Source organism: Lissotriton helveticus, chromosome 11 (genome assembly GCF_964261635.1).
Source record: "Lissotriton helveticus chromosome 11, aLisHel1.1, whole genome shotgun sequence".
Taxonomy (NCBI): domain Eukaryota; kingdom Metazoa; phylum Chordata; class Amphibia; order Caudata; family Salamandridae; genus Lissotriton; species Lissotriton helveticus.
In genome coordinates this window covers 126507535-126523235 of record NC_136072.1, presented here as the reverse complement: position 1 = coordinate 126523235, position 15701 = coordinate 126507535, and the positions used below count along the sequence as shown (strand labels likewise).

Here is a 15701-nt window from a genome sequence, read left to right as displayed (position 1 = left end):
TAGCCCTTGGTCTAGCCCGGTGGTTTTGGTACCAAAAGCTGCCCCACCAGGCACCACACCTGAATTGAGATTCTGTGTGGACTACCGAGGCTTGAATTCAGTAACCAAAACTGACGCACATCCCATCCCACGGGCGGATGAGCTTATTGACCGGCTGGGAGCTGCTCAATACTTAAGTACCTTTGACCTAACTTCAGGGTACTGGCAGATTTCCCTTACTGAGGAGGCGAAGGAAAGGTCAGCCTTCTCTACACCTCAGGGACACTACCAATTTCGTGTGATGCCCTTTGGGCTCAAGAATGCCCCTGCCACTTTTCAGCGGCTGGTGAACAGGGTCCTTTCAGGAATGGAAGCTTTTTCTGCTGCATACCTGGACGACATTGCTGTCTTCAGTAGCAGCTGGGAGGACCATTTGCAGCACCTGCAAGCTGTTCTTCATGCCCTGCAACAGGCTGGCTTGACCATCAAGGCCAGCAAGTGTCAGATCGGACAGGGGTCGGTGGTGTACCTAGGTCACTTGGTGGGCAGAGGGACGGTGCAGCCCCTCCAGGCAAAGATTGAGGCTATCATCGCCTGGGAGCCCCCCAAGACTCAAACAGAGGTCCGAGCCTTCCTGGGCCTCACTGGATACTACCGTCGCTTCGTGAAGGGGTATGGCACTATCGTGGCCCCCCTCACTGAACTTACTTCCAAGAAGCAACCCCGACGGGTAGTCTGGACAGAGGCTTGCCAGCGAGCCTTCATGACCTTGAAACAAGCATTGTGTTCCGCTCCCATTCTCAAGGCCCCTAATTTTGCTAGAGAATTCATTGTCCAAACAGATGCGTCAGAACATGGCATTGGGGCAGTGTTATCGCAGCTAAATGATGAGGGCTTGGATCAACCCGTGGTCTTCCTGTCCAGAAGGCTACTCCCCAGGGAAAGGAGGTGGAGTACAATTGAGAGAGAAGCCTTTGCGGTGGTTTGGGCTCTGAAGAAGCTGCGACCATACCTGTTTGGTTCGCACTTCCTAGTTCAGACTGACCATCGCCCCCTTCGTTGGCTGATGCAAATGAAGGGGGAGAATCCCAAGTTGTTAAGGTGGTCCATCTCCCTACAGGGAATGGACTTTAGGGTGGAACACCGACCTGGGGCGGACCATGCCAACGCAGACGGTCTATCCAGGTATTTCCGCCTTAGTGATGAGGACTCCCAAGGGGTTGGGTAGTTCTCCCCACTTTCAGCTGGGGGGGACGCGTGTTAGACCTGTCTGCTTCTGGAGAGACTCTAACCATTATTATTTATTTTTGTCCCCCTTAGCCTCCCAGAGTTTCTATTTTTATTTTTACATATGTCCATCAGGAATTTTTTAATGCTGTCAGGGGGCTAGGTGTTCCTTGGCGATGACGCCATTTTTCCCTCATAACCTGTGAGGCCTAGTCAGCCCCCTTGAAAATCTAGGGATCTCCAGAAACCTAAGATGGTGTCCACCAACTGCCATAACGGACACTACTGGAGGACAGGTCCATAGGATAACATTAGGGAACTTTCTAGAATTGACTAGAGACTTCTGCAGGTCTCAGGCCACCCTATATAAGGCCAGTGACCAGCAGCCATTTTGTGCTGACCCAAGAGTGGAGGAGTGAGGCAGTGGTGAGAGGAGGTGGACACACTGAGAGCAGCTAGTTTGTCTCTGAGGCTGACAGTTTCTTCAGAGGGTTGTTCCCCCTTCAGCCTCTGACCAATCCCTCCCAATACAACAATTGCTGAGAAGAACAGCCATCTGAGTGTGAAGGGAGACTCTTCTCAACCTGCACCCCAGTGGAAGCTGACAGGATACTCTGTCTGAAGATCATTCCCACATCCCCTGCCCAGCGCTACACCTACCAGTGTGACGAAACAGCTGTGGACCCCTTGACGTGCCCTGGTGAGGTCGGGGAACCGTGAAGCCTGTTGTGACCTGATGAGCGAGGGCGCCGTGTGTGCACATCCTTCCTGTGAGGCCGGAGTGAAAAGTGTCTGAGGAGAAGCAGCGGCGCTGCTCCGATCGGCGTCGGGACCCCGGGGGCACCGGCCGCGTCCATTGAGGAGGTAGGCGCTTCCGCGCATGACCGGCGTGTAAACGCTTCTGTGGAGGCAGGAGGGGCCTAGGATCGGGCAGGCCCAGGAGAAACAGAGCAGCGTCTCCGTGGAGAACAGCGTCCTTCCTGGGAGCCGGCGCGCAGAGGCGGAAGAGCGAGCGCTTCCGTGCATGCCCAGCGGAGTAGTGCCGCCTGAGGTGAGCCGATCGCGTCGGAGCTTCAGGTAGCCGTTCCCCCATCCTGAGGAGGCAGAAGCGCCACAGCGGACGTTTTAGTAAAGAGCCTTGTCCAGGGAAGCCTCCCTCGACCTTTCCCAACAGCCGACTGCTGCCAGGCTTCAGCGCGAGTGAGGGAAACACTCGCAACACGCCCAGAATCCTGCAAGTAAGCCGGGTAGTGTGGGGACGGGAGGCAGCAGCACCGGGTGAGGAAACCAGACAGTGGGGCTACGTCTAGGACCATAAACTGAACTGTCCAGGGAAGCCTGACTGGAGAAAGCGGGCTAGTGTACTGCCTAATTCTAACTAAAATAACCCGTAAGTGGCACGGAGGAAAGAGAAGGAAGTTGTGTAGGGAATCACAGGGTTCCTGGGTAAACACCCTTGCAGTTTCTTGATAATTGAAGAAGTAGATCCCCTACTAGATAGGTGTGCCTTTAAATTAGAGTGAGAGGTACCTTGCTAATATTATTGTGTCTCCCCCTTTTAGTCACATCACTGGTGGGTAATGCTGTGACGGTAATGCTGTGACGATCTACAACAAGGTCTTTCTGTTGAGTTGAGCAGTGCTTAGGAGCTGTGGGGTAATGTACCTGCTACTGAGTCTTTAAAAACGTATTGCACTGACAGACTGCATCTTCCTTTCTGTAGATTTATTGGTGGAGTATTGTGACATTGTGTATTAACGTGAAGTAACCTTACAGAGTGTGAAGCTAATGGGATTCTCTTAACCAACCAAAGAGTTACCTTTATGCATTACTGAATCGTGGACAAAAGAATGTGGTTTACTGCCCTTTTTCCACAGCAGGAGGAGTGAAAAGTAATTTCTCGAAGCAAAAGTGTAATGTTTACTCCTGAAAGAAATTGATGTTGTATCCTGTATGATTTGAATCTAAAGAGACATATTATTTTTATAAAAGGTAACGGTATTTTTCCAAACAGAGGTGTTGTGTCTTTATTTTAGTGGTTCATCACTGAGTTACTGTGAGTGAGACTTGTAAGTACTTAGCCAACGCCTTGAGTTAGCTGTAGACCACTACTGTGCCAAGCTACCATATGTAGGCTTGGGTAATCTAGGTCCAACAACTCCCTACCAAGGAGTTTCTTCAGGGCACTGCAATTCTTTTTGGTATGTTACGTTCAGGAGTTTTCTCTATTAACACGCTAGTTTTTTATGCCATTCCTTTGTTCACTCCGACATAGTTCTTAAAAATCTGCAGTTTCTGTCTTCCCTTATCTTTTCACGTTTTCAAGGACTTGGTATGTCTTGCCCATAGATCGATTCGGGTAATCCACTGTTTATCCGTCCCTGGCCGTATTGGGTCAAGGTTGTTGCGGTACTGTATCAATAGACGTTCGATGTCAGCGTTTCGGCATGGCTGGTTCCAGGAACTATGTCGGAGTGAACAAAGGAATGGCATAAAAAACTAGCGTGTTAATAGAGGAAACTCCTGAACGTAACATACCAAAAAGAATTGCAGTGCCCTGAAGAAACTCCTTGGTAGGGAGTGAAACGCGTTGGCTGAACTCGTTGCATATTTTATTGATGACGTGTATTTTAAATGGACAAAGATAAATAAAGAACATTTTCTACTTACTCTTTCTTGGACTTCTATTTTGGTGCGCCCCCATGAACATTGAAAAAATTGATTAGCCACTTAAGTAACCTGTCCATTTTGAATTCTAGAAATGGACTGATTTAGTCATGTGGGTCTAATTTCACGAAGTACAAATCTGCTTTGTTTTCTATCCCAGGTCCTTCGCCCGCAATGTATACTGGGGGTGTTAATGTTTCCATGGCGCTTCATTTGGCTTTTCCAGTGGTGCTGCAATATGTCCACCAGTAAGTGCACCTGAGCTAGAACGTTCTCCCCCCCCCCCCCTGCTTATCTTAACCTGTTTCCTGCTCACTTACATGTGGCAATATACCCCTTTACGCCTTCTTCCACCAAGTTTTACTATCCCAATGACTGCCACATACTGGAAATAAAACACTCTAGGTAGCCTTTACAGTATAACCTGCTTTTAATGCAAAATGGCCGCTAAGCAAGCAACAAATAATGCAAGGCTTTTGCATTTTAAAGAATTTAACGCTTAATCACGGAGATTGAAATGCAAGAACTTTACCGTATTTTATATTGGTGCAATTGAATGGTGAGACCACGTGACAAAGCAAGCCCGTAGGGAACGGAGTAGGTGTCGGGATATTCTTTGATGTGAAGCAAGTAACAGTAAGAGGAGCTGCATTCTATACTTTTGTGCTCACATTAGCTTTACTAACTCCTGTACTCCAGGTGTACAACAGGAGATAGGGCAGTACATTTGAAAAAGTAGTGAATACTAGTTCAGGTATAAAAACCGAACGGGAAACCAATATATAACCATGTGTTAATGTGCACATTGGTCAGCATTGGGAACAGATAACTGGCTGTGATTCAGTGTGAATCAACTGCCTAATGGTAAAAGGTCAGCGCAGAAGTATAGGGTGACCAACCATCCATAAATTTCATGCACCGTCCATCATTTTGGAGTTATGTACATAATTTCTTTTACGGGTTCTTTTTGGACTGCATATTTATTTGACTATTGCATGACCTCCACTGATGCATCTGTGAAGCATACCTTTCTGTCCTGAATTTCGACCATTTGTCCTGAAATTTCTCATCGTCCTGAATTTGCGCCCATGCCAGTTGGCCACACCACATAAATATAAAGTGGTACGAATATTTCTATTTGCACCAAGTGAAGACATCCTATTGTCTTTGCAAGGCCTTTATATGGAATCCCAATTGGGGTACTGGTTGTGGTAATAAAACAGGCTTTTCAAAACAACCAATCGGGTGGCTTTAATACAGATGACATGTAACACAGATGTGCTGTCATCTGCTTCAGCCCATTAGCACATTATGTGCAACCTGGAACTCACATGACTTAACTCGCTAATCCTTTCTAGTTTCATTTTACTTAGGAGAAAGGTGAGTTGAAAGACTAGATAATGCCGGGTTAAAGTGATTGAAAGCTGGCCCGTGTTACGGGGCAGACCCGCTTCTTAAAAAAACACAAGCCTTTGCATGGCAAAAGGTCTTGCATTTACGCGATTTTAAGCTATTGACATTGTAAATGACTGCCTTAATTATGTGTTAAAAGCAAACAAAAAAAGGCATTGTTTGCAATGTCAATAGCTAAAACTCGTGTAAATGCGAGACCTATTGCATTGCAAATGCTTGTTAGATTAGGGAGTATAAACTGCTCCCTTTTACCCGTGCGGCATATTAAATAAAGATTCTAAAGTGAAAGCAGACTGCGGTGCAAATAAAAGAATTGTGCTTACTGACTTATGAAGGGACCATGTAACGCCATAATGTGAAAGATCGAGTCCTCATGGGAGGTAACCAGTGGTGACAGGGCAGTAACAATGAGGGACTAACAAGCCTCATCTTCAATCGGAAGCCAGCATTTACCAAGGACAATGACACCAGCCAATCAAATATGGGCAGAGGAGAGGCTTCCACAGCATACTTGACTACTGCATGCCTCGCAATGCATGAGCGCTGCCTAGGCTCGACCTACAAAGTAGACCTGGTGGGGTTTAGGGGTTAACAAGAGACTGAGGGGGCGATGAAGAAGAGTGCAGTGGAGGGAGGGGTTAGAATCAGCAGCAGGGGCGTAACAAACGCCCCCGCAGCCCCCGCAGTGCGGGGGGGGCTCGCTCTCTACAGTTACTGAAGGGGGCCCCATCGGGCCCCCGCCCCTTCAGCTCTTCTGGGAGCTGTGAGAGAGGCTTGCTTAAGTAGACCTGGTGGGGTTTAGGGGTTAATAAGAGACTGAGGGGGTGATGAAGAAGAGTGCAGTGGAGGGAGGGGTTAGAATCAGCAGCAGGGGCGTAACAAACGCCCCCGCAGCCCCCGCAGTGGGGGGGGGGCTCACTCTCTACAGTTACTGAAGGGGGCCCCAGGGGGGGCCCCACGCCCCTTCAGCTCTTCTGGGAGCTGTGAGAGAGGCTTGCGCTGAAGCAAGCCTCTCCTTCTGAGTCTGAAGCAGGTGCAGGCTGAGCCCCTCGCCCCCTCCCTCTGACTGACTAAAGAGAAACAAAGTATCAATATACATTGTTTCTCTTCAGTCAGAGCCAGGCAGGCCCGGTGTTCCATGTTCCAACGTCCCCCGTGGCTGAGCGTCCCCCCCCTGTTTGTGCGCATGCGTACAGACATTGCGCATGCGCAGTGACGTTTCCATGACGTTTCACTACGTATGTTATAATTCATTGTACCCCCTTATCTGCGCACATTCGTCGCAGGCCAATCACATTTCAGAATCACGGTCCATCCAATCATATCGCAGGCTTACGTTTACTTGCACTTCTATTTAACCAATCATCTAATTCTGTTGTGTATATAATCCCACGACGTTGTTCGTGAAATTCTTTTTAAGCTGTTCAGCGGTGAGTCTTTCCTTTGCTCTTGTCTTTTGCTGCTTTATACTTGTTCTTGGTATTGTGATTGTAAGTGGTTGTTCTGTATTAAATGTTCCTTTTAGTAATCGCTCCTTCTTTTTTTAAAATGTTGTCATTGCTCTAGTGATTGTTATAGTAAATTTTTAGTTATTAAATGTTCCTTTTAGTAGTGCGCATATTGAATTATTGATCGATGTCTGTGTTTTTTTGTCGGCGTCTAAAAGCCATGTTCCTTTTACTAATGCGCCACATACCGAAATGTTCCTTTTACTAATGCGCCACACGTCTGTTTTTTCTTGTCGGCGGCTAAAACCCATTTCACTTTTACTATTGCGCCACATACCGAAATGTAGAAGTAATTTTCGACGGTTTTCGATGGCAGCCAGCATAATAGTAGATTTCTGCATGTAGGTCCGCCATGTTCCCCTTCGTTACTTGTAATAGTTTTTGCTTTAAAACTCCAAACTTTACTGTGTTTAAGTTCTATTCCTCACAAATTGAAAATAAATGTCGTGCATGTGCTTGCATTTCCTATCTGCTTATGGAATTCTATGGACCCCACCCATATTTTTTTCTTAAACTGTGACGCATCGAGTTACTCTTCGGAATGGCGCCTTTTTGGTAGCCGCGAATGCCTAACCAGTGGTAGAGAACGGTGCACGATTTTAGCCTTGACTGTAAACGCTAGTGTCCTCCAGAGTCTCTTCCAAGGCGTGCTCTAGGCCTAATTGTGGTGGGCGTGTGCGTGCTCTGTCGTTTATGTGGCCCCATCACGGTGCTTGTGCAGCCAGCGTAACAGTTACTTGTAATAGTTTCTGCTTTAAAACTCCAAACTTTACTGTGTTTAAGTTCTATTCCTCACAAATTGAAAATAAATGTCGTGCATGTGCTTGCATTTCCTATCTGCTTATGGAATTCTATGGACCCCACCCATATTTTTTTCTTAAACTGTGACGCATCGAGTTACTCTTCGGAATGGCGCCTTTTTGGTAGCAGCGAATGCCTGACCAGTGGTAGAGAACGGTGCACGATTTTAGCCTTGACTGTAAACGCTAGTGTCCTCCAGAGTCTCTTCCGAGGCGTGCTCTAGGTCTAATCGTGGTTGGCGTGTGCGTGCTCTGTCGTTTATGTGGCCCCATCACGGTGCTTGTGCAGCCAGCGTAATAGTTACTTGTAATAGTTTTTGCTTTAAAACTCCAAACTTTACTGTGTTTAAGTTCTATTCCTCACAAATTGAAAATAAATGTCGTGCATGTGCTTGCATTTCCTATCTGCTTATGGAATTCTATGGACCCCACCCATATTTTTTTCTTAAACTGTGACGCATCGAGTTACTCTTCGGAATGGCGCCTTTTTGGTAGCAGCGAATGCCTAACCAGTGGTAGAGAACGGTGCACGATTTTAGCCTTGACTGTAAACGCTAGTGTCCTCCAGAGTCTCTTCCAAGGTGTGCTCTAGGCCTAATTGTGGTGGGCGTGTGCGTGCTCTGTCGTTTATGTGGCCCCATCACGGTGCTTGTGCAGCCAGCGTAATAGTTACTTGTAATAGTTTCTGCTTTAAAACTCCAAACTTTACTGTTTAAGTTCTATTCCTCACAAATTGAAAATAAATGTCGTGCATGTGCTTGCATTTCCTATCTGCTTATGGAAATCTATGGACCCCACCCATATTTTTTTCTTAAACTGTGACGCATCGAGTTACTCTTCGGAATGGCGCCTTTTTGGTAGCAGCGAATGCCTAACCAGTGGTAGAGAACGGTGCACGATTTTAGCCTTGACTGTAAACGCTAGTGTCCTCCAGAGTCTCTTCCAAGGCGTGCTCTAGGCCTAATTGTGGTGGGCGTGTGCGTGCTCTGTCTTTTCTCTGCTGCACTGTCGTACTCTCTAGATATGTGGCCTAACGCCCAGAGCTGGCATCAAAGTCACGTAAATAAAAAACTAGTTGCATTCCAAATGCTACAAGTGTCACATTCTCAAAAGTTAAAACAATTGGCTTTGCAAATGTCAAAGCTATCCATGTAGCTATTTTAAAAAGCAAGACATAAATGAATTATTTGTCATTCACAAGACCAATAGCTCCAAATTTTCTAATGCGAGACCTATTGCATTACCACTGCTTGTTTGAAAATGCAGCCATCAAAAAATATCAAATAATATTGTGCTTTGCGTCTGCTTGCATTGCATTTGTTCAACTTTAATTATATTTACCCCACCAATGTGTGAATTATTTCAAAACGGTGACGCATCTAGGTATTTTAGAAAATGGCGTCTGACCATTCCTTCTCAAATGACTTTTTCTGTTAACCACCTCATGTGTCTGGTCTGTGATTAATGATGTTTATGGAAGTGTTTTATCAAGTATTAGTTGTTGATCACACCTTCATTGTGCAACGTTTGTAATATGTGAGTCAACATTAATAATTGTGATTTTTTTTCTGTTGCCTAGGTCACACTCACAGCCCTGCTGACAGTATAACAGTCACCGCCCTGCTTACAGTCTGCTGTCCAAACCTTGTTTGGCATATGTTCCACTTCAGTGTGTATTCTATCTCTTCCTTGTTTTCAATAAGCTTTCTCTGAGCACGGCAAACGGCTCTTGTGTTCCTTGTAGTTGGTGAGTGCATTTTACATTGTAATCTCACCCTGATATTTAAGCCCATCATTTTTTTTTCGGAGTATTCTTCGAAGTTTCATCGATTGACTTAAGTGGTTCAATGAGCTGTCAATGTAAATTATGTCCTGGCGTCAGCAAAATGTTAGAAAATGAATTTGTTTTTGAACTAATCTATTGAAACCTCATTTCGTGAGCTCTAATTTGATTCTCTCTGAATGTCATTATTGCTATCATCATCCTTATTAATGTACTCCGTATTGAAGCAGTATGCTGTCTTATGATTAGAAGTCATTTCCATAGCCATAGTGAAAGTAACGTTTCCTTAGCACACTGTAATGATACTGAAACCTTCTTTTTGTAGCATTCCTTCTATGTTGCCTCTATTTTTTAGCTTTGAGATAAAATGATGTTGTCTTATTAGCCGTTTAATGTCGTAGAAAGTGTTTGACATTCATATTCCTTTTTAAAAAATCGAAGATCTCTTTCTGTATATCACATTTTCTTGTACTGTAAAGTCAGACATCTTTTATGATGCCATTTTCCCTTTATCATCTCCTTAAAAACTTTATAATTTTTTAAAGTTCACAGTGTATGGCATCTATTGATGTTATCATTTGTACATGCTCGAGGTTTTGATGGTTTCATTTTATTTTAATGTCGTCCCCATGCTGTTTATGCATATTGGAAATAATTTTTTTTGTCTTTTTAGTGCTAATTAAAATGGATCCCTTAAAGTTCAATCAGCTTTTGGCATATTTGAGCCGTAATGTGTATCCAGTTGATTTCACCAAGGTTGATAAGCATGCATTGCGTCGAATGTCCAAAAACTTCGTATGTGAAGGTATCTTATTTTGTAATGTTAATTCTCAATGGTCGAAAGTGTGTATAATATGTGCTGTATTGCTTGTTGACTTTGCATTTCTATCGTGCTTGTTTGGTCAATCTTTGTTTTTGTTTCTTATTCCTTGTCGTTAGATGGACATTTGTTCCATAAATTGAAGGATGTGAAGAGAAAAGTTGTTGTTGGTGCTGAAGCTGCCCGAAATATATTTCATGAATTTCATTCTTCGACATTTGGTGGTCATTCCGGTATTAATAAGACACAGCGAAGCATCAGTGCCCGTTTTTTTTGGCCAGATATGTCAACTCATATCAAAGAATGGGTGAGTGTTATTGTATCCTGTAATTTCAATTTCTAATGTTGAATGTAAATCTTCTTTATTTTTTCCTTTTTGTTTGTACTATGATCTGCTGTAATGTGAGCGTTTTTTTATAATCAGACATCATGTTTAACTGGGCATCGCAATTATGTATTTGCAGATTAAACTTTGTGATGCATGTCAAAAGGAACAGCCATCTCTCATGAAGTGCCCCGAGTTAAAACCGATAAAAGTATGGTAAGAAAAGTCATACTTTATATTTGAAGGTCTATCCGCAGAATCATGTTTTGCTATTTCTTATTCCATACTTTTGCAATTGTTTTATTTGTAGGTGACTCGTGTTTGGGAGCTTCTAGGAGTGGATTTGATGGGCCCCTTACCAACAACTCCTGCTGGATACAGATATATTTTAACTGCAACCGATTATTTGTCGAAATGGGTTGAGGCATTCCCTTTAAAAACAAAGACTGCATCTGAAGTTGCTTTGAAACTTATGGAAATCTTTCTGCGCCATGGTAGTCCTGAAAGGATCCTCTCAGATCAAGGCCGGGAGTTTGTCAACGAGGTAATCAAAGTATCTTTTTCTGACATTGTTGTCCTGTTTTCATGTATTGTCATAGTTTATCTTATTTGTGAATTATGTAGTGAGTCGTTTTGTAATCCTTCTGATTGTTAACTTGTATTGCATAATTGTTTTAGAAAGTTCTGAACTTTTCTTTTCAGGTTAATGCTAACATGTGTAAGCTGTTGAACATCAAACGGTCTGTAAGTGCACCCTATCATCCCCAGACAAATGGTTTAGATGAGCGTACAAATGCCAACATAAAAAGGTAATCGTAGCTTCATTTATTTAAATTGTTATATAGCGAGCAAAAGATCTTATAGTTATCCGATCGCTTTACAGAGAGAGGGATAGGGGCAACAGGGAGGTTACTACACTTCATAATGGATAGGGTGTGGTAATGAGAGGCTTAATAGGTTAGCAGTGGTGTATCCCAAAAATACCTCAATCAGGTAAGCCGTAAAATAAGATTTCGAAAATTCATATGGAGCTGCAATCGATTTTATGTGTACTTTGGCTCTACGGATGATTTATGCCATGTGCTCAAAATCACACAAACAAGGTGTTTATTTTTGTGACTTGTGCATACTTTGCTGTATCGTTTCGATATTGTGTCTCTTTTAAACGTCATTAACGTTTTTTTGTATGTTAAGTCTGTAATAATCACATATGTTTGTTGAAAAGATTGTCCAATAATGAATTGTTATTTTTAAAAAACACATAAGCAACATCGTGTTTCTTTGTACAGCACATTGACCAAGTACGTGAATGAGCACCAGACTGATTGGGATCGTTATTTGGACCATGTTTTGTTTTCATTACGATCGAAGCCGCATTCCACCACGAAATTTTCCCCCTTTCTACTGTACTTGGGTCGTGAACCAAAATTCCCTTGTGAGCTTGATGATGAGCAGGTTTGAGATTTCCAAGACTTGAAATAATATTGGTATTTGTTAATTGGTATGTGTGCAAAACTTGCTATGTAGTATTTTAGTTTTCTTTCCACACTAAGTATTACTTATTTGTTAATCGATTGTGTTTATGAAGTCAACTTTTAGTTCTATGCAATTAAATATCATTTATTAATTTTTATGTTTCCTTTATTAGCAAGAGTATGTACTACCATCAGAAAGCGAATATGCCTCCATTGTTGCAGAAATGAAAATTAGAACAGCAGACTTGCATGAACAGGCAAAACAGAATATAGAGGTTGGCCAGGAAAGGCAGAAAGTCAAATTTAAAAATAGACTTTGCAAGAAATATCAGCCATACATCTTTCAAAAAGGACAGTTAGTGTTATTGCAAAATACTAGGCGTTCCACCAGAAAAGGCGGCGTTTTGGAGCAGAGATTTTCAGGACCCTACACTGTTTCTGAAGTAAAAGGAAAGCGTGTAAAGCTAATGAATGCTAAAAACACAGTATTAAGTAGAACTTTTAATTTGGACATGTTGAGGCCTTACAATGTAAGCAATCCAGGTAATTTCTTGCTGTAGTACACTTCTTTCATTCTTCACCTACTAATCATGGTGCAGTTTTTTTATGTTTGTCTTAAAGTGATATGGACAGATTTGTTCTGGACACGATACTGTAAAGAACAGACGAATTCAGTATCCTGAACAATTTTTATGTTTTTATTTGTTATAAGTACACGATATAGTACTGTGTTTATTGAATGAACTTGTTAATAATGTTTTATAAAAAATGTTTCTGCAGGCACAATGAACAGTGATAGTTGGTCTTCTCAGCTTCCATCATGTTCTGCACCTCTCCGACTGTCACCATCAAGTTCCCAAGAATTGCAAAATGTCTCTCCTCCAAGCAACCTTTCATCATCGCCTGCAGGGCTCGCCCCGTCTCCATCACGGCTCGCCCCGTCTCCATCACGGCTCGCCCCGTCTCCATCACGGCTCGCCCCGTCTCCATCACGGCTCGCCCGGTCTCCAGCACGGTTCGCAATGTCTCCAGCAGTGCTTGCACCATCTCCATCAAGTTTCTCAGCAACTCCACCACACATTTCTGCGTCTACAGCACAGCTTACAATCTCTCCATCATGGCCTCCATCTCCTCTATCATTTGAGTGTGTTTTGAAGAAGCAAGTTCTCGATGTGTGGAATAAACCTATCACTGGAAGGTTGGAAGCAATAGTTTCAAGTTATAAACTATATGATTCTTCGTTTGCTACTTTGAAACCTAATGAATGGATATGTGACGAGGTATGCTTACTTTATAAAAAATTTTAGTGTACGTACTGTACTTTTGTATGCTTGTCATTTTAGTGCAAGTCTTAATGGACAGTTTTTCTTCTTATACTTTTGAAGGTGATAGATGCTTATCTGTCAAGACTATGTATGCGAAGAGCAAAGGTACTTTTCTTTGAAACAAAAAGTCATCAGATAACTTATTATTTTTACTCATTTTTAAAGTACATTTTCAGACAGTATTCTCACCTCATTATATTTCTTTAATATTTAGGGCTTATTGATGTCTTGCACAGTGGCTTCCTCTGTATTCAGTGGCAATTATCCATCATCTTCTTGCCGGGTAAATCCTGTTATGTCTTTCCTGCATCTGATTTGTTTTATCTGATAATTGTGTTATTCAATTTTGTGAGAATATTGAATATATTTATTTTGTTCTTTATTTCATAGCTTCCTCTTTTTGAAAAAGAGACTGTCCTGTGTCCCACCAATACGGGAATGCATTGGATACTAATTGTGAGTGTGAAATGTAATTATTTTATCTGCAAGTGTTCTTCATGTAATAGATGTTATGCCTGATGTTTGTTAATTTATTAATCCCTCTGCTAGCATTTCCCTTTCACAAGTTTTGAAATCTGAAATGTATGTAAAAAGACTTGAATTTCAATACTTGTTTTCCATTCTATTTTTCTTTCCAGATAGTGAAACCTTTGTCCAAATTTTTATTTCTGTACGACTCAATCGTTGCTGATGTTGCAAGCTACCATCATCATTTATTAAATTGGAGGTAAGAGTATACTTAACTTGTTTTTGAAATCTGTGTAAATCTTGAAGTCTTGTTACACTGGGGAGTTATGTTTTTAAGATAGTAATTGTTCATTCTAGTTACATCTTGTATTTTTTTGTTGGTAGAAGAAATATGAAAAATAACTCTTTGATATGTTTGTAAAGTGCTTTCCTACAGGCAATCGGTTGTAAAGATCATGACCAATGGGAGTTAGTGGTAGAAAGTAACGCCAAGCAACAGGACAGCTACAATTGTGGTGTTTTTTGCATGCTGGTAATTTTGCTATACTGTTATCATCTATTTATGTTACCTTCTGTGGTTTTATGTTAAGCTATGCTTATTAAGTTCCAACTGTGGAACTTACTTTGGTGATAATGCAAGTGTATGTTGCTCTGTTTTTGACTAAGTTTTTTAAGATTATTTTCACGATATGAATGTCGCTATTTTGTGAGCTTTGATGGATTTTTCCCCAATTTAAAACAGTAAATTGTTTTTACAGATTTACTAGGTTACATTCCCTTACTTTTCCAAATTTCATTTCCGGTGATGTTTGTTTAGTTTGCCGAATCGTACCTAAGTGGTTATCCTGTTCTGCATCAAGAGATAATAAATGCTGCTTTTCTGGAGGATTACAGACTCTTTATTGCAATGAAGCTCATGGAGTTCTCAGGTTAGAGGGAATTATTCAACAATATTCTATTTTGAAATAAAACCGCTGTATTTTTGGATTGTGAACTGTACATTTTTTATGTATTATGTGTTTTTGGCTGTTTGCAATGAATCGAAGACTTATTATTGTTTTCAATGTCTCCCAACTGTAGATTGTTTATCACTCCTTTCAATATGTTCATTTAACAGTACCCCCGTTTCATGATGCATTGTTTCTCTTTATTTAATTTTAGATTCTGTCTTAGATCTCTGTGGTGCATGTAATTGTACCTCGTCTGGTTTGGCCACCGTCCTATGCAATGAGTGCCGCCGATGGATTCATTTGAAATGCATCCAAGTTGACATGTCTTCGATGTCTTTTGATCGAGGTTTCGTTTGTATCAAATGTGTTTGAAAAAGCATGGTAACTATGTTACTTATCTTGTTTTTGCAAATCAGCTGTACATCACCATGGTCTGAAGTGTCGTCCTGTGCTCTTCTTGGTATGAAGGAAGTTAACTTCTTTACTGTTTGGCATTAGCGATATTTTGCTTCTATATCCATGAGTGAAAAATGGTGAGTGAATGTTGAAATATAAAATTGGTTGTACCTCACCCTTTAAGTACATTGAAATGCACATTTCCTAACTTGAAACCAACCGCCATTATCCACACTTGTTACTATGTGCTTTTAGGTATTTAAAGCAACCTATTTCCATCACTCATACGGTGCTTGCCTTATGTTCGATCCTATCTCTTAATAGCACTGTGGCTATCTGATTTTCCAAAAATCACCACGACTTATTAGCAGCATGTTCCCACAAAATAATAATGATTTGAATTTTTAGTTGTCTGTGTGGTCGGAACACTGGAACAAATCAAAAAGATAGTCGTGTGTTTCATGTGTTATGCAGTTCCTTACTGTTTACTGATTTTCAACTTACCTAACCCTGAAAATCTACCCTGAGAAGTCACTCTATTTGGTTGTCGCCCAAAATTTTCTAC

General features: G+C 42.0%; 1 protein-coding gene across 1 annotated transcript in view; it reads left to right on the top strand.

Annotated features, from left to right (window-relative positions):
- Nucleotides 1-13019: 13019 nt before the first annotated feature.
- Nucleotides 13020-15701, top strand: part of LOC144790746 (uncharacterized) — a 59180-nt gene continuing 56498 nt past the window's right edge. Inside the window, exons 1-7 of the mRNA XM_078665454.1 lie at nt 13020-13277; nt 13383-13427; nt 13537-13605; nt 13713-13782; nt 13965-14049; nt 14214-14322; nt 14608-14719. Of these exons, the coding sequence (XP_078521580.1) occupies nt 13020-13277; nt 13383-13427; nt 13537-13605; nt 13713-13782; nt 13965-14049; nt 14214-14322; nt 14608-14719 (748 nt within the window). The remainder of the gene's footprint in view (nt 13278-13382; nt 13428-13536; nt 13606-13712; nt 13783-13964; nt 14050-14213; nt 14323-14607; nt 14720-15701) is intronic.